Source organism: Apostichopus japonicus, chromosome 5 (assembly GCF_037975245.1).
Source record: "Apostichopus japonicus isolate 1M-3 chromosome 5, ASM3797524v1, whole genome shotgun sequence".
NCBI lineage: Eukaryota > Metazoa > Echinodermata > Holothuroidea > Aspidochirotida > Stichopodidae > Apostichopus > Apostichopus japonicus.
In genome coordinates this window covers 8,986,675-9,006,224 of record NC_092565.1, presented here as the reverse complement: position 1 = coordinate 9,006,224, position 19,550 = coordinate 8,986,675, and the positions used below count along the sequence as shown (strand labels likewise).

At 36.2% G+C, this 19,550-nt stretch overlaps 1 protein-coding gene across 1 annotated transcript in view; it reads left to right on the top strand.

The window, feature by feature from the left end:
• Positions 1–2,199: 2,199 nt before the first annotated feature.
• The window catches only part of LOC139967554 (alpha-1,6-mannosyl-glycoprotein 2-beta-N-acetylglucosaminyltransferase-like), a 62,275-nt gene continuing 44,924 nt past the window's right edge, over positions 2,200–19,550 (top strand). The window contains exons 1-2 of the mRNA XM_071971470.1: positions 2,200–2,708; positions 17,255–17,923. Of these exons, the coding sequence (XP_071827571.1) occupies positions 17,312–17,923 (612 nt within the window). The 5' untranslated portion in view covers positions 2,200–2,708; positions 17,255–17,311. The remainder of the gene's footprint in view (positions 2,709–17,254; positions 17,924–19,550) is intronic.

Sequence of the window (19,550 nt, the reverse complement as noted above, 5' to 3'; positions counted from 1 at the left end):
GTTAATTGTCTTCCACATTATTGGTTCTTTTGTCTTTTATTATAATTTTTATTCTGTTGATACATCCGAAAATGTTTGAGAGACGATAGGTGCTCAGTGTCCGCTAGAAAATGTTTGTCTCCGTACTCTCCACCGCTTGAATGCAGTTAATATATATTCTATCTGGGTTTAGTGTCCCGGCCCCCAGACGCGGATCCAAGGTGTACTCTACCGTTTCCACCCCTCAAAAAAAATTAATAATTGGAGTCCTAATTTATCTATAGCCTAAATGTGCCTCAGCATGCACCATTTCAAGTTGTGTTTTGTGGGAGTTTCCCAGGACCCCCAACATGGGGGTCGGCTTCAACAACCCAAAAGCTACAGTCCCTTTTCAAAGTCTTCTTTCACCCCTGCCGGCCACTCACTTCCCAACCACCTCCCCCCATTGCTTTGAATCTTCGGAATAGTCCCCTCACTAAATGTAAATAAATAAAGAGGACCGTGTTAAAAAAGATCAGTTTAAGTTTCAGCAGAATCCTTTTCGCAGATTATGAAGGTTCGTAAGAATTGGATATTAGTAACGAATAGCATTCACAAACTTTAAGCCAATTAGAAGACGCAGTCATGTTGAAACCTATGTTCCTATATCAGAGCCATATGGCTCGGCCCTATATCGCACAAAGTGAAGGCGGTAATCAATTATTAAACATTATTAAAATATTGCCGGGACGTTTTGAGGTAATTTTGTGGTTTTCTTCTACAAATAAAAGCCATATGTCCCACTGCCCTTCGAATTTATTTCCCCCACCCCCTCTTCCACATTGAACTCTCTTCGCCGCTGCTAGAGTTTATTGACTCTAAACAATTTTTCCAGATAAGCCTTCACTTACTCCAGGAAGTGAAACAAAGCAGGTAGTCTGTGACGTCATCGTGGCAGCCACTCATCAGAACCTTCCCTTTACCATAATATTGTTAATGGTGTATCCTTGAAAAGTAATACATTTGAAAAGGTTTCTATTCATTTAAAATGTCATCAATATGTAACTTCTAATTATATTATTAGTTTCTTCTGTGAAAAAGGACTCGTATATAATAAAGAAAAAGAAAGGCATTTTCAGCTGAATTACTATGAGGACGTAACTAACCTGGCTAAAATGCCGCCCCCCCCCCCCCGAGAACTTCCAGTCATTTTGCTATAGAATGAAATTTAGTCACCGGAATATTGAAAACCGCTTGGCTTCAGGCTGTTTAGCGCCCTCTTTTTATGAGAGCGCCTTTTGCAGCAATGGTTTGTTACATAATGTGTTTTATAATATCTAAATGTCATCTGTTATATAGGTCGTATCGGTTACTATATAGTTTACAACATGCCCTGTGTGTATCATTGGAAGCATACTTCAGTCAAACACACCTATAATAATTACATGTACTTCTAATAAACTATGCATTTAAAATCGCAATAGAACAAAATCTGATTTTTTTTTTTTGGGGGGGGGGGTGGGTGGGGGAGGGGGTGAAAATTCATACAATCAGAAACTAAGGACGCTGTAATGAATTAATTTCCAGAGCTTTCTCTATTTAAAGCTCTGCTAATTTCGAAGGATCTTTGAGCGGTTGTTTAATATAAAATTGCATTGCTAAATTCTACTTTCGACCAAAAAGGTATTTGTATGAAGTATTACGTCAGGCCTCAAATGGTTCAATTGTATAGCTATACTTAACACTGAGCTAACACTGAGCTAACACTGAGCTATCACTGAGCTAACACATATTATAGTAAAAGTATTTAGTTTCGATATGTTGTCATCGTTGTAATTTCTTGATGGTTCCTAGCATTTCTTGGCAATATATTTTCGTAAATAATTTGATTTTGGAGAGTCAGTAATATGCATAGTAAGCCTACTACTCGTACTTAGTATATGGTATCTATGGTACTATCGAATCGCATTGAAACTAAATTTTACTAATAACATAATCTGAAATGTTAACAATCGAAAGAACATATTTGTTTCACTCTTTTAAATCTTCACTGTTTATTTGTTTTGTTCGTTGGTTTCCTGTTTAATCGGATGAACTCTTGATCATAACTCTATTATGTTGTAATTTGTCTGTTAATCAACTCTGACTGTAATGTCACCTAAGAGCTACGGTATCTATGCTTGATCAAGTCGAACAATTCACGTTGTAGTAGTTCGATTACGTCTCTGAAATGTACGTGTTTGCATTTGCCTGTTATAGTTATACGCGCTCAGTTATACATTACATAGTCGCAGGATTTTAGTACTATTACCAAACGTTGTCCTGGTAAGCTCCTTAACAAACTCCCTGGTAAATTAGAGAGTGGAAAGCGTCGTTCTAACAGTAGAACTGGCATCTCTCAGTGGCTATCCTTGCAGCGATTCGTTAATCACAGCGTGGTTGTGAAACCCGCAAAGCAAGAAGAGGCCACCGAATGTAGCGAAGTCTCACACTGAACGACCTAACTTCTCTGGTAGTCCCATAGAGTTAACTCAGGCCTAACTAAGTCAACGTTTACTTGGACAGTTAGGCCCTAGCCTACTCCTTGTCGTGCGATTGCACATCATTCAACTGAACTTTTGTTAAGGCTCTGTGGTAACGTCAAAGTTACATCGGAAGCATTCACCAGCTGCCAAATTCTAGGTTGAAGTGAAGTGGCCAAAGATTACCAATCAAATACACATCATTCCATGTTTTGTTCGTTATAATGGGTAAGTTGTTCATGGCATCATGTTACACGCTCGCACACAGGATGTTCCAACATATCCTAGTCAAGCGTCATTAATGATTAAGTAACATCTTGTTTAGCTTCACTAAGTTAAATGTTACTATTACTAGAACGACAGCATTAGGCTAGTTTAGCATTACATTATGTTAGTAAAACAAACTAAGCAACTCCAAAACATAGCTGGGATTCAGTTCAAATTAAAGTTTTCTTTGAGTTTGGCAGGAAATTCACATTATTTGTTAGTATTGTAGTGTTTATTTTGCCCTTAGAAATAGGATACATTTACTGTGATGATTGGCAGGGTTGGCTGATTTGAATTACAGTGATTATAATCTTGATACAAATTAAATAAATCTGTTAACAAGAAGAAAATGTTGATGGAAGATAACTTGTAGGCAATGAAACACAATACTGAATATCATAAAAGGTTTAGCCTAGCAGTAAATTGATTGCAAGTTAGCTTAATATAGTTTATCTTGAGACTTAATATTGTGTACATAGTTATATTGATATTTCATTCCCCAGGACTGATGATTTGAAGCGTTTTACATGAAGTTACAGTGGTAGGCTATGTGTAGCTTCTCTAGGTCATACAGACGGTGCATTGAGCCAAATAAGCATACAAAAAATTATGTGACCAGTCTGGTTCTTTGATTGATATAATATGGGTTTTACAGCCACAAAGTTGTTTTTGTCATTCTCAGTGCTTTCGAGAATCACACTTTCATCACTTTCTTAATAAATATCTGTTAGTAAGGAATGTTACACAATTACAATAGTCAGGTAGTTTACTGTTATCATATTAATATTTAGCGCATCACTTCACATGCTTGAGTACAGTTATCCTAAGTAATGGAATAATCCAGCCAGTGAGAAACTGGACTAAGATTCTGCCTTGTTCATCCCATTGTATGATTAAATTGCATTATTTCACCCATGTTCAGTTATTTTTTCAAATATTGATGACTAGTGTTTGAATTAGAAGTTTCATACATCATTACAATCACAAGATGCTTTCTGATATTTTATTTCTCATTCAATGCAATTTATCCAGTATCCCAACCAAAAATGCTATACAAAATGGTCAAATTGCTATACAAGTACAGTGTAAGGATGTATATAGCAGTTTTCTACACAGGAACTATAGTATTCAATGGGAGAACAAATTCAGAGCCCTATGAAAATGCTACACAAAATGTTATTAAAAACTGATTCCCAGTAACATAATTTATTTCCTTTTTGGCATAGGAGTAGGTCCTTACTGAAAGCATTCTGGCTACTGTAATTGATTGGGTATTAAAACTCACTTCAAGCCCTCTAAGATCAAATTCATTCTCACCCCTGGGATTGGAGTAAAGATTATCTGACTTTTTTCTCAAGTTTAGATTTGGTAGTTCGTCAGTAGACTAGTGTACAGTGTGAGGATTACCATACAGAAGGACCAATTCCTTTGCATTTTGAATTGTTTCCCCTGTTTGTGGGGGATGGGTAGGGGGTAGAATCTTTGACATGTACAGTTGTGAAGACATTACATTATAATACTGATTGAGTTTAGGGTGGAGATATACTGTATGCTCAAACTTCATCAGAAGCTCCAAGGTTTTTGTGAGAAAATGATTTGTTACAACTTACAGAAGCTGGTACTCAAACTGTTGAAGCATTCATTTCAAATACATCTACATTGTAATATACAGTATAAGGAAAGATTATTAAAGTAAATAGCTGATTGTATGGTTGCATTCATGGAAGTATTTCCTTAAGATTATTCTGTAAAATAGTCAATGAGGCAGACTAGCCAGTCTTTCTCTATATGTTGCAATTCCTTCAGTTAACAATGATTTATTATCTTGAAGAATATATTTTTGCTCTCAGGACCTCCATCAAATCTTCATAGACCTAGGAATAAAAACTTACTATAGGTTTGTAAGCTTGTTTGAGAAAACTCTCTTACTTTACCTGACCTCTGTTAACCTTCTACATATGTACAATTACAATTCTTGGTGTAGACTTCAAGAAAAAACTGTTTTATAAGGTCAGTATAAATTTTGCTTGCAGTTGACAAAGTGACAGTACTACAGTATAGTAACACTCCATTTTACAACATATGTTGGACTTTGTCCTAGCACTGTTACAGCTTGAAACCTTGACACATTGAAACCTTATCAGTGTTTATGACATGTTAATAAATAGCTGAAGCAGACTGAGATAGAAACAGAACTTGTTAATTGACAGTTTCCATTTATCCTTAATTAATAATGAAACTACTATGATTCTCTGACACAGTATTTTATCTGATGCACTATGTGTAGCCTAGGAGGAAATATCTCTGTAATATGGGCATTATTTATAGCACTCTGTATTCTCTATGGTAGGTTCGTTTTCAGTGTTGGTTTCAGGATGCATGAAAGGGTACATATTTCATGTTGAACTTCTATGCATCAGAACATCTGGTAGGTGAATTAACCGCTTAAGTGACTTCAGGATTGCTGCGAAGAGATTACCGAAAACTTTACTGACATTTCCAATTTTTAAGTCTTTTGTAATCTATTCTGGCCAGGAAGCAGTCGTATATTAAGAAAAGGAAAGGAATACTTAAACCTATTTATAAGACACTATTTTATTTTGATGTTGACTAGATGCAGCCAGGTCTACAAATTTCTACTATATGATGTGTCATGGTTTAGTGTATTGAACAAGCACAGAGTACAGTCGTGCTCTAGAGCATTGTGTAGGTTCTGCTATTAGTACAGAATGAAGCAGGTTCTCAAAGAAGTTTGTACAGCATTGTTCAATTTTATGTTTGAGTATATAATGGTGCAGTATATATAGGTCAGAAAAAAGACAGAGTTTCAATGAGATGACTTTGCAAATGGCTTGATATACTGTAATGCAAACGTAGGCTACTCGCACTGTACCAAGATTAAGACCTGTTTTGCCACACTGGGTGCAATGATATACTGTACTTTAGGTCTACACAGTAATATTTTAGGTGCTATTGTTTCTCCTATTTTGGTAGTTTTGAAAATCACAGAGACCTTAATAAATGGTGGATTCTGGATGAGTTTTTAGGTTTGAAGATCTCAGTTAAAGGATACAAGCACAGCTTTTGGACTTGAACATGCAAATTGAGAAGTTGTGAAAACTTGTGCAAGGTCACTCGGAGGGTGAGAGAGCTCATAGAGCTGTACATGTTTTTTGCTGCAATGTTTATACAATAGTTGAGTTTAATGCTCTGTCTAATCTTATTTAGCCCAGTTGGGAACAATAAATAGATCACCAGTAATTTGATATGGGAGATGTTCAAAGGTCACTGTTCCTTTAAACTTGAAATCCAATATTCCAGTTTTCTGTTTGTAAATTATACCTTTGAGTCTCCTTGGTTTGTTTTCAAAATACCTACACCCTGCCAAGAATATCAGTCTACAGTACTTTATTGCAGATATGACATTCAACATTTACAGTTAGGTATGCTGAGGTATCTATTACTAAGTGACTGCTTTAATATTGTACCTCCCTCTTGTAGAAATAATTTTTACTTTCTTTTTACTTTCTTTTTCTTGTTTTCTTGCAAAGATTATCCTCAAGTGTAGATATATAATAGAACCATGAGGTAGAGATTCTCATGTTACCTGAGCATCGTTTCTGTTTTCATTTAAATGAATCCAATTTTTTTTTAAGAAGGACAGTCATATATTGTAATATTATGGTACTGGGGACATTGACTGTTAGGATTGTTTCTTTCCATATGTTACAGCCAAGTTTCTCCGACCTAGTCTCTCTTCTTTCCATATGTTACAGCCAAGTGTCTCCCACCTAGTTCTGCAGCAGGCTAATTCCTGTCTGTCTGGTTGATAAGCAACGCCCATATCTATTGCCATTGATGCAGTATATCTGTATATTAACATGACAAGAGAGACAAATGAGCCATTGTTGGACATCCACCAGTCATACTGTACTGTACAGTAGGCTACTGTAAATACTGACTGTACTGTGGAAACAGAATCTTCTCTGAAATGACAGTTTCTGGATTTTTCATTTTTAGCCCAAAATATTAAACAGCATTGAAGATGTTTCTGTTAGAGTACTGTCAATGTTGTGTGTGCCTCTGGGATGATTCTTGAAACAATATAAAAACATTGACTGATGCTTTAAAGTCAATTTTGAAATTACTTTAAAATCGTTTTCATACTGTCATTGTAGTTGTGATTCTTTAAGCTGAATGAAACCTGAATCTTACTCATCATTGAGTCATGTTGTCAGTTTCTCTTTCATTACTAGTTTAGAGGACCAGTAGAGAGAGACATCAACTTACTTTATGGCCAGTGGGTTTTCATTCTCTTCCCCCACCCCCCCTTTTAGCACATTTTTTTATAACATTATTACACCACATGTTCATTTAAAGTTGTCCCATTTTATGTGTTTGGAATTCTTCAAGCTCCCTGCTGTATATCCGCTCATTTCAAAATGTTATGACAATGAAAGACAATTAAATTAGTCAGTCATGTGAGGCATACTGTACCTTGATTTGTAAACACACTATTGGCCATGCCTGAAGAACAAGGAAGAGTTCCTGGAAGCAATACAACTACTGTATTTATTAAATCTTTTTACACTTGTGTTGGGAATCTCATGCTATAGGTTCCTCAGATTCTGTATCATAATAATTAGGATACTCATAGAGATTCGTCACAATTATTAGTTGTGAAGGATTCTCATTAAGTTGTTGTGATGTTATAAATGATATAAAACCTGTCGTTTTGGTCGCATGAAAGACAAGGTTACCTTGATATTCCATTTTACACAGGTCGTACTATGACAAAAGAGGTTTCAGAGAATATTGAATGTTATTTACTGATGACACACAACCTCACTGTTATCAGCACAGTGTAGATAAAACCATTTGACACTATTTTACTCATACTGTACCTCCCACTTGTTACCCGTGCATAAATAGTCTTATTAATGAAACAAAAATATCACTAAGCATTCTAGACACATGTTTTTTGATGAAAGCGAACGATAAAGTATAATTCATGGTTAAGTAAGTTTACTCATAGTTCTGTTTTACTATTAAGAAACTATGTTAAATACCATACATTCACATTACTCAGAGATGTTTGTGTACCATATGGATGGCAATGTTGAGGAAGGTGTAACAGTTCCCTTCAATGGTTTTCATCGCTTTCTCTCATGCTTGAGCAAAGTCGCATTGAATCTTTGCATTGATACCAAATATATTCTCTGTAGATCGAAAGGAAGTACGGTGCAGTAGGCGCTAACGCTGTCGTCTCACTGTCATTTTTTATGACTCCCCACTTTTACAGAATGTAATGGCAACTGAGTGTGGTGGTGTACTTTATAAATAGTACAGTGTTAAGATACTTGATGCATCTCTTACCTGTATTCTCTCAACATACATGTATTTTCAGCACTGTCTCTTAATTGTCCAATTTTCTTCCTTCTGTATGTAACAGGCTATCTTTATTTGACATTGATAGTGTCCTATTCATATTTTACTCCCTTACCCACCATATATCCCCTCTTGTTAACCCTATCACCACCCTACCTCCTACCCCCTCCCTTTACACCCCCCCCCCACCTGAAACTATTTCTCTTCTAATACTGTACATACCTTAAAAACTGAAAAGAAAACCTTTTTTCACAAAAAGGTGCAAGAGTGACCATAGGTTTCCACCAAATTAAACTAATGTGATAATCCCATGCTAGGCTTACTAACTCCTTTGAACTTTACGTACAATAGAACATGGAGAAGGAGACCATGGTCATATCAATTTAGGACTTCATATTCCTCCTGATAGATAGAATTATTATCTGTAACTTATGAACTTGTTGATGCAAATGATTTCACTATTTCAAGTTGCAGTGTACATTGTTATTGGCAAACAGGTAAAGTGTACAATAATTCCATTCACTTATCAAGGACAAGCTACAAAGTGAGTTCAATCATAATAATAGATGTTTCTTCCATTGGCATTGCACTAAGTGAAAAAAAATCAATTGAATACTGACATTGAAGAAAATGAAAAAGAAATAGAAATAGCTAAACAACTTTGAAAGAGCGTAGCAATTTATGACTAGAAAGGAGAGAAGAGGATGGGGGGGGGTGGGGGGGAGAGAGAGATGGCTGTTGGACAGGGTTCAGTAGGTAGTACAGCTGATGTGCTAGCATGGGAGCTCTCACATTAAGGACTTTAAAACAAAAGATTAATTACTAAAGGAAAGGAAGAATTACACAAGTACAGTTAAAACAACTGTAGCATATTGTTCAAGTTCTCTGTGGAGTTTGTATTCACTACTGGATCTGAAGTCCGTCCAGTGAGAAAGATAATTTTGATTGTTGTTGCTGCTTGGTTCTAGGCACAGGAATAATTGAGAGGAATGTTATTTGAGGGAAAATCTTAATCTGTAAGTTGGGAAAGGGATAGCCTATGGTGAACAAAGAATAACTGATTATGAATTAATATTGGAGATGTGTAGAACTAAAGAATGCAGTTGGTGTTGGTTTCAAGTTAAGTACTGGTATGGAAATATATCCCTACCAAGTCCCTTGGTTTCATGACCTCTTTAAGTTTAATGTCAAATTTATAAGGGTCAAATTTATTTCAACCTTGTACACCCTTAGGCTGAGAGTACATGTTGCTATTCCATTTACAAGGTTTAATAAGTTACTCTCTGATATTAAAGCTGTATCATTTGGGGGTCTTTGGTGACACTGCATCACAAATGGAAATATTAGTGATTTCAAAACATAACAGGCAGACTCAAAGCACGAGTACAACAGCATGAGTACAAGTAGAATTTCCCCATGGTATGAGTATGAGTACAACTTACAATGCTCAAAACATGAGTACGGGTTAGTATGCACTGGTTACTATGCATAGGTTACTATACAGTTCTGAGTAAGGACTCTTCCAAACTTCTGATAACAACTGTCATTCCAATTCGGGGCTGTACTAATGCCACTCAAATGATTATTGTGTACTGTAGGTACCTGTACCACTAAGGTGAACAGTAATTAGTGCAATGTTTCCAATCATATCGTAGTACATCTCAGATCGTTGGTGTTGGTAGAACACTTCATGAACAGATAAGAAGGTCGAGTCTTGTAGCAGCATTGCATATCCTCGGGCCAAAGAGATCTAGAAAGTGGTAAAGAGATGATCTAGTTACTCAAGAGAGGACTTCATTTGTCAGTTGCAACAGCCTCATACAACAGTCATAATATGAGGTTGCTAAGGGCATCCTTGTTCACTTTACAATGTAGTATATAATGATGTGTGGTAATACACTCAGTGCTATTTCAGGATCTAAGAATTTTTTTGAATATTCATGCTTTTGAGTGACTCCCTGTGTGCTGGGAGTATATGTCATGTTTATAATCCGTTTGCCAAGAATGATCTTTGGAGGATCAAGAAGGAAAGAGAATTTCTGCATTTTGCTGTGATTATCATTATCCTGTCGTGGTTTTTAAGTATTTTATTGTGAACACATGTTGGTGTTGTTTATGTTTGTTCTCTCCCAGCTGGCAAAATGAACGAGCAAAACGGAACTATTTATCTGCGTAACCCATGCCACCTGCTAAATTACAAAATATTACATCCTGATGGTGAACTCAAAAAACAAAGTTTATTGAAAAAAAGCAAAGGGCATTACGTAGTGGAGAAATGAGATTTGCATGCTGGTAAAAGTTAGAATGACATCAAATTTAGGGGAATGTTCAGAACGTGAAGCGATTTTTGCGTAATTACAGTCTGCATGTATGTATGTATACACGTGTATGGACATATGTATGTATGTTTGTATGTGTATTTGTGTATATATGTGTGTGTGTATGTATGTATATGTGTTATGTATGAATGCATGTACATGTTTTCACTTCTTCTGGACTGAGATCCAAATGATATTTGTCCGTCCCATCTAACAATATGATTCATCTCTGTTACTATTCATGAAAAATTTGTGTTTGTTGCGTTAGCCAATACCTTCTTCTGTAATAGCATTCTCCTATCCTAGGTTGTGCTTATGAGCATTACAAAATATAAGAAAAGTTTAATAATCATGGAATTATTTGATTTAAAGGAAGATTTTCAGTTAACGTGGGAGCTGAGTTCCATAGATAAATACTAAATTTTTGTAGTCGTATTATTGTGTGTTTACACTCAAGTCTCGAGTGCCGTTACCATTTCAGTAGTATTGAGACTTTGTACCCTTAAAATATCTGCTCACATAATATTAGACAGACCATGTTTTAGAACAATGTTGCAAACTATTCTGTTTTAGAGCACCCAGTTCAAGTGACCTGAATTCTTGCCATTAAATGTCAACATGGGTGCATCCAATCTGGAATGGAAGGTGATGACTGTTATTATTAGTTCACCTGCTGCTACAGGCAGTATGGTTGTGTAGTTCACTCCTACAAATGGCAGCATGCCCACCTGTTTGCATTGATTAACCTTTAAATTGTAAATAAAGATCCTGACTCTGAAGTGGCACTCATATCAAACTGGCAATTTAAAGCGCCCTGAGATGCATTGCAAAAAAAAAATAATAATAACTTTTATTGGTATATATTATGAGTTTAACTGTTCTCAAATTGTGTCAGTGTGTTTTTACATTTCTCAAGTCTCGGCCTGAGTCTGTGTTCAATTCTGTTGGACACAGGGCTATTACAAATCCAGGTAGAAGCTTGTATTACAACCCAGGACTCTTAACTCTGGGCTTGGTTGTCCATATATTGAAATGAAATTGGAACTATTTCTGTTGATGCAATATTTGTATGAATGTGTAATCTTGACTGTATCTATGAAGGATATCACATTTACTAGAGTGTAGGCCCAATGCTTGTGACCTTTAACCCCTAGTACTATGGTGTTCAGAAGAAGCAAGAAGGATAATGTACAGATATCAAAGAAAAGGAATTTTTGCAGACATGTATATTGAACTTTTGACTTGTGGTTTGTGTACCTGAGTTTGATCAGACCTGTATGGGGTCAGGTAGTCCAATCCTATTTTAAACCTGTCTTTGCGATATGATTGTAGTATGCAGAGCATTATATTGCAATTCCTTCCTTCCTGTACATACTGTTTGACCAATTGGGCAAAACACATTCATTTGGATGATTCTACATAGAAACTACCTTTCTTTCCCCCTACCATACATTTAATGGATCTAAATCTAATTTTTATTTGTATTTCAATTTCTAGGCAAAATACCAGAGAAGACTGAGTAAGATAGTAAACAATTCTGGGTATGAATACTACCACACAGTTTCTTATATCCTTGGGATAATAAAGAGCTCTAGATAGTGTTCAGTGAATTGCATTTGTGCTGGTTCCTTAAAATTTCCTTTTGATAAGAAGTATATTAGATAAGAGGTGATGCAGGATATTGCTTATTATGATTATCAAAATGTTAGAAAGAACTTCAAGCACTGTTTTATTTGTTATCTCTATTGTACACAAAGTCACGGTTGATGATGGTACAGTACACAGTAATGAGGTCAATATATTCACAGTTCACAAGTGCTGGTACCGAGCAGGAGACTGATATTGTACACTTAGTATGTACATCAGGATGGCATTTAAATTCGCCTTGCATTTGTTGTATTGTAAATTTTAATAGATGAGGAACCCATGCCCTGTTCTGTTGTATGAAAAAAGTTACTATACAACATTGTTAAATGTATTAGGTAATATAATTTGTTGCCTCCAATGATTGAACTTGCTAAAGAATTAAATGTTATATCCTGTGTAGAGTGTGCTACTGTTAACCTGTCTCCTCTCTACTATCATACTTTCTCATCTACCAGGGGGTACCACCACCCTCTTCCTTCAGAAACTAGCATTCGTCAGGTCTACATGGTCAGTACGTCTAATATTTCTTTATTTGAATCCTTAAAGAACCCGTGGATCTCTCTAAAATTATTCCCAGAGACTTTAGGAGGGTCTATTTAGGCAATAAATTAAATGTCTCACTGAGGAAAAAAATGTGCTGATGGTGGCAATAACAAGAAATCAACAAGTTTAACAATTGGTGGCCAATTTGAATCTTTCTAGCATATCTGAAGACTTTGTAGATGCCCTTGGTTCATTATTGTTGTGTATCTAGCAATGGGAGGGTGCAAGACCTTAACAGATGAACTGTATGCCCTCTCCTCTTACCTGTCTACAGTCTATTTAAATGCACCCTCCCATCTATCCAACCTACAAAATGAGTAACATTTAGCACTGTGTCCTCAGTCCTGTATGTCATACTTCTGAGAATTTCCAATTGGACCTTATAAAAAAACTGGTCAATGGAAAAAAGGAAGATAAATTCTTACAAAATAATAAACAAATTGAAAACTATTTAAAAACTAAATTTTTGCAAGTTCCTTTGAAAGCAATTGTAATAACTCTGATAATAATTGATGTGCATTGCCCATGCATCATTACACACGATCAAGGCAACAAAATTAAGAAAACATTGCATAAAGGTGGAAGAAGAAAACTTACAAAAAAAAAAAAGGTGCTGCATCATCCCAATTTTGATCTCTTTTGTTCTGTTACTAAGACCATTTTTTAGTTTTTAAGATAATGATTTCCTCACTATATGAACCAGGGCACCATGCTTATTGCTGACAAAGTATTATAAAGTCCACTTAGTCTTGGTTTCATTGTCTCTCTGTTTGATATTCCAGCTCTTAGACTTAACCTCTCCGTAAAGCAAACATTTTGATATCAGAGTGGCGTTTTCTCATTGATACTGTATCTTGCTTACAGTGGTTATGTGCGTTCATGAATAGATTTTGGTTCTTTGCTCGATACACAGAGCTGTTGTTTGTATAGAATCAACCTGTAGCTCTCAAGGGTATATAGCACTGAGAATGCCTAAATCAGAACATTTAGCTGCTTTTTTAGTAGGCTCAATGCAATGGGAAGCAATAAAGATAACCTTAAAGTGATTCCATGCCTATTGCAAAGGGGAAAAAAACATAAGATAATGTTTGATCTTATGTTTTCCTTTATTTTTCAATGTACATACTATAGGTGTTGTTCATGGATGAAACACCTCATTTAATGACTGCAAATGATAGTTGTTAAAACTAAAGGAAACGGTGTGAAAGCGGTAATATTTTGAAAGCATATTTGAAAAAAACGTTATCATTGTAAGAGCTAGACAACACCTAGAAATCTGTGAGTTTAGTAATGAATATGCGACACTTCACAGCCATGGTGTGACTGATGTAACACATTCATGATATTCAAGTTAAAGTTTCAGATTCCAAATTTGAGTTAAAATGTAGAATTGGAAGCCACCCGACGTGACGCTGTAGTCCATAAAACCCTTGCAGGCTTCTCCCACATTAGTGGTCGTAAAAATAACTGCGGTATTTATTTTTCAGCTCCACGGTTGCGTCAGATTGTAAATGCACTGGTAAGGTATACAACATTCACTAATCCTGTTAGATAGTAGGCTGCACTAGTAGTTAAACAGGTTCCTAATATTTCATGGTTTGTCAGATAAGCCGCTTAAACAAAGTTCTATTTCTTGAAAATGAACAGTTCCATGTATTTCCTTTAGTCAAACGCACGAAGTCACTTTAAGGGATAATTCAGAATTTCTTTTTGTCATCGGTGAGAATCCTCCTGAGATACATGTGACTATAGCATATGTAATGTATTATAGTGAACATGAAGTACTATGATATCCTAATACACTGTTTCCTACCCTATTATCATGTTTTGCAGCCAAAGAAATAAGGCATACTGAAGAGGGATAAGTTAGGAAATGCTCTCATTCAAAACGAGCAAATAAGTCACATTTAACACTGGTCAACCAGTTTCTATAACAGATAATATTACACAACTGGCTTTCTTACAGTACTACTACAGTGTACTTTGAGGATACAAGCACAATATCAAATGTACTTATTGTGATGTTCTCATCAGCTCGTTAAAACAAAGACAATGGCAGAGGATGCTGGTAATTCAAGAAGGTCTTTGTGTTTATGAACCTTTAGGGGCTTTGTCAGAATGTATTTTTTCGGCCAATGACTTGGTTCTTAATGTGCTATGTAGTTTAGAGTACAGGTTTAGAGGATTTTATAAGAAAACTAAAGGGAAACAAATGTTTTAAGGCCTGGCTACAGAATTTATAGTATACATACAAACATTGCATGATTTTTACAACTTATTATATAGGCACAATAGCTGGTTTGTTGGGCTGTATTTTAATGAGAATGCAGTAATCGTATTTGAAGAAGGAGTATCAAGTACAAGTGGGCTGTGTGCATTATAGAGCTCTCCCATCTGTTAGTTCCCATATAATTTGGTATGTTCATTACTACGATATGGTTGCAGCCAGCTTGTGCCTAACGGTTCTGTGTTAGATTGTTGGTTTATATTAACTGATTGGTGTTTGTTTCTTTGTCTGCTTTGCATTATAAATTAATTTATATGAGGGTACTACTTGAAATAAATTGTTTGATAAGAGCCTCTTGACTGAGCTTTACAGCGTAATACAGGAATCAGTTAACTTGAATTGTCGATAGCTGCTTGTGCGGGTTAATAGTTGCCTGTTGTGCTGGAAGCCTATTGTGTCAAATGTGATGGTAAAAGAGCTTGTTTATGAGGACTTTTTGCCACCGAAGAGTATTATAATCAACACTACAGTATGAAATGTTTCCCGAAAGATAAGGAAGGCTGAAGAAGTTAGCATGCATAGATGCTGGATGTGTGACCTGATAATTCGCTTCGGCATTGAGTACACATTTCTGTTTGCTGCCGTGTTGGACGAATCTAACAGTGATAGTAATACCAACTTTACGATTCGTGTTATAGTCGTTGCTCACCTTGCAATCTGCAGTCCCCCCCACCTCACAATTTTGCAAGCTTGATAAGAGTGACTTTAGAGTTTCCCCTTTCAGGAAATCAAAAAGTAACATCTTCTAAGAAGAGGTTTTCCAATAAAAATTGACGATGGACGATGGAGTGTTATATAGTGTTATAAAGTGTAGCATACATACATGTTGGTCTGAAAGGTAAAGAATCAGCCTGGCCATTTATTTCCCATCTGTGTCTCAGTTAGAACTATCTATCTACTATGTACACTGTGTTGTGGGTATTGAGACTATTGACCATAGCTGTATGTATTGACTGTATACAAGTGTCTAATTACCGACGGTAGCAAGCTGTGTGTGTATTTTCTGGGATCGATGGTGGTGTCTAACACTTCTGTTACACCTCATTTGAAACTAGGTTTGATAACTGGCATCAGACATTTCTTTTAGAGTGAGTCTTCACTCTCTTTAATGTTTTAATGTTTTGTCTGGCTACCAAAGTATCAATGGTGTACATGTGTATTCATAGCCCTGGGTTGAACGACCATATATATGTCACTACCACTGTAACAAAAGAAATGCATCCTGTTCCTTTCACTTTGTTTATGATATTGCAGTGGAGCATTAAAGCCCTCGGTGAGGACCAATTGAGTCGATTATGAATGCCACCCGGTGTCTCTTGTACAAGCTTTAAGTTATCTCTGCAGAATAAAGAAACTAGTGGGAATAAATTCCTTGAGATGATCGTTTTGAGAGACCTGTGTCTGCTTCTTTAGTAAACTTTGATTGGATATTCTGTCCTATTTTTTCTTCTTGTAAAACAATGTAGATTTTCAGTATTTGGTCTGTTCAACAGAATTTCTGTCAGACAGTATTGGTACAGTACAGTACTTTGATGATATTTGGAGCTTTAAAACAAACCATTTAGGATTAAAATCTAGTCAGCCAGGCTTTTGATCTTACATAGTATGCTGAGTGACCATGTACTAACAGCAGTAGCTATAGTTGATCAGTATTTAATTAAATTCATGACATTTCTGTACCTAACCTCTGTACTAATATTTTATCTTTGAGTTCAGATACAGTTAGTGTTTAGGCATTGGTCTACTGTATAGATACAGCAGCCCTGGGAATAGCGAAGTTGTGTTTTCACATATATATTACAGAACATAAATTTTGTATGTGAAATAGATGTTAAATTTCATACACACATAATCATCTGTATCCTAACTTTTATTGCTCTTCATTTGCAATGAAGTATTCGATTGACAATGTCCAAATAAGTCTGTTCATCTACCTACTGTATATGTGCATTTTGTAGAGGAAATGCAGCCTATATGCTAGGAAGTTCAGTAATGGTCACCAATCTCCAAACTTAAACGCTTGTGAAATAATGACCCTCTCTAAGGCATTTCATTGACTAAACTCTCCTTTCATGTGTGAGAAGGGTTTCAAGTGGTGAGAACCAGGACTGTAAATTACTGTAGGAAACTTTTTGGCAGTTTTTAACAAACGTTATGTCATAGTGATGCTGGTGACCTTTGATACTTGTCCCAAAGTTTTAGTCATGACAGAAGCTGCAACAGCGCCTTTATCTCCCCATGCGTGAGCACATGGAGTTATATAGTTAATTATATTGTATCATTCTCCAATAATTGACTTTCTCTCATGTCTTTTGTTTCAACAGATTCTCACGGCAGGTGACCCAAGTGTCCATCTGGATAACCATACCTCTCTTTACAAGATGAGGTTAAAAAGACTTTGCCGTTTAGGGGCAGCAGGTTTAGTCTTGATTCTGGTAGCCGTCTGGTCTTTGGTCTTAACCGCGACGGAAGATAAAGATAGCTCTCTTATGGACCAGGGCAGAGAGCCTGTCCCGCTTCACGAAAAGCCCAAGAGCGGGAAACGGGACTTGAACAGTAACATAAATGTCAATGCAAATCCCCAGGAGAAGAATTTTATTTTTACCAAGGCACCCCTCAAACATATACCCCATGTAAATAAAGATGTCATAGCAAAGAATAATATTAATGACACTATCAATATAAGAAAGCCCAAAGATTCTAAAATTCATTTCAATTTAACTAGTAATTTAAAAGGACCAAATGTACACATAAGAAAGGCAATATTAGACATCAACCATCAACAGAACGTACTGAATTTGGATCGATTCCCGAGGCGATCCACGGACAGCATAGTCATACTGGTGATGGTTCACAAAAGGCTCGAGTACCTGCAGTATTTGATCCAGTCCCTAAGCCGGGCCACAGATATCGGCGATGCCTTACTTGTATTCAGCCACGACTATTACTCGGAGGAGATAAATGACGTCATCCGTGCCATCGACTTCTGTCAGGTGAGTCGTAGTATTCCAGGAAGGAAGGCCGGCAAAACTCCCGCTGCAAATTTTTATGTTTCAGGTTCTGTTTTTGCTAGGTGCAGATGTACATCATTATCAATTTAATTTAATTTGTATGCTGCCTGTTTTCATGTTAGCAAAGACTGTAAAGTAGCCAGTGGCCCGCGGCAAATCCTGTCGGTAAATCGTGACGAAATAGAAAGTCTGCTGTTAGACGTGTGCAGTATAAAAATTATCTGAATTTGAGAAGGTCCATGTCAGACAATTCATGATTGGGAATGTGACAACTTTGAGCGGTCGAGCTGAATGTAATTGGTGGAGATCACATGACCACATTATTCGGTTTATTTTAGTTTGTCAATGTACGATATATATACAGGAATTGTCGAAATTTGTTTTTTGAGGTGCGAATCGGACATTGCAGCTATCTTTAGCCTGCTGATACTGCATGTTCCAGTTCATACGAACAGAACATTTGCAGCAGAGACTAGACAGTTTAGAGTTTCAATCCCTAATGTCATTGTCTTCAACCAAGCAAATTAAAATTCTGGTTAAGTGAGTGGTGGAATCCTAAGGGTTTCCCTACACCCACCCCACCCCCCTCCCACTCCTACCCCATCATCCACATTCTCCAGAAGTCTTACAAACTTGTGTTAAACATAAGACCAAACAATGAGTTTATTGTTTATTAGAATAAATCTTGTGAAACTGTTTTGTGCAGGCTTAGTTGGAATTGATCGCCTCAAATCGAAATAACGTTCCATCCAGTGGTGGAGAAAGATTTAATTTTTCAACTTCTTTCGTCCACAAATCACATACACGAATATAGAACTGTAAATAGAATGCATATGAACCTGTTGTAACAGAGCATTGTTAGATAAAGGAGAGCAGAAAATCCATTGTGAAACAGTTGTGTTTCCGGAAAATATGTGGAAGGTTGTCAAAGATTGCCTTAAGTCAAAATCGAGGGGAAAAAGGATGTGCATCAAATTCATTTCCACTCTTTAATTCTATCCATATGAATTTCTCCTCTTTTTTGATCTTATATGAAGCTGGGAGTTTATTATTCTTCTGAATTTACATGCAATATGTCTGTTGGCTAATAACACAGTGATCATTACATGTAGGCAGAGAAATTTGGTCAAAAATTAAGTGCCAATTTTTTGGAAAAGAAAACCAGTTAAGATCAAAATATCATTCAATCATGTTGGTTAAGTTGTCTACTTAAAATTGCAATTTTTGTGTTATTTAAATTAGACAAAAAAAAAACAGAATTTGTGCCCTACGCATAAAGGATGTGAATTTTTTTTTTTTTTTAGCTTTGAGATGGTAATAAAAATTCATTGACAATTTGTACAACAGCATATGAAAACGACATAAAGAAGCAAGATTAAGAGGCAGTGACAAATGCAGCCTACAGTAGTTGCGATGGAGGGGCCCCGTCTAAGTGTAATAACTACAGCACTATATGTATGTTTAATAGATAAACCTAGTCCACCAAATTGCGAAGGTACTGTACTGTACTACAGAAGTTCTATTTAGCAGCTGCTTTTGTCACACTGTTAATGCCTCTTCATATTTTCAGAATTTAAAGTGCAAATAAAGGGGGAAAAATCCCCATAGA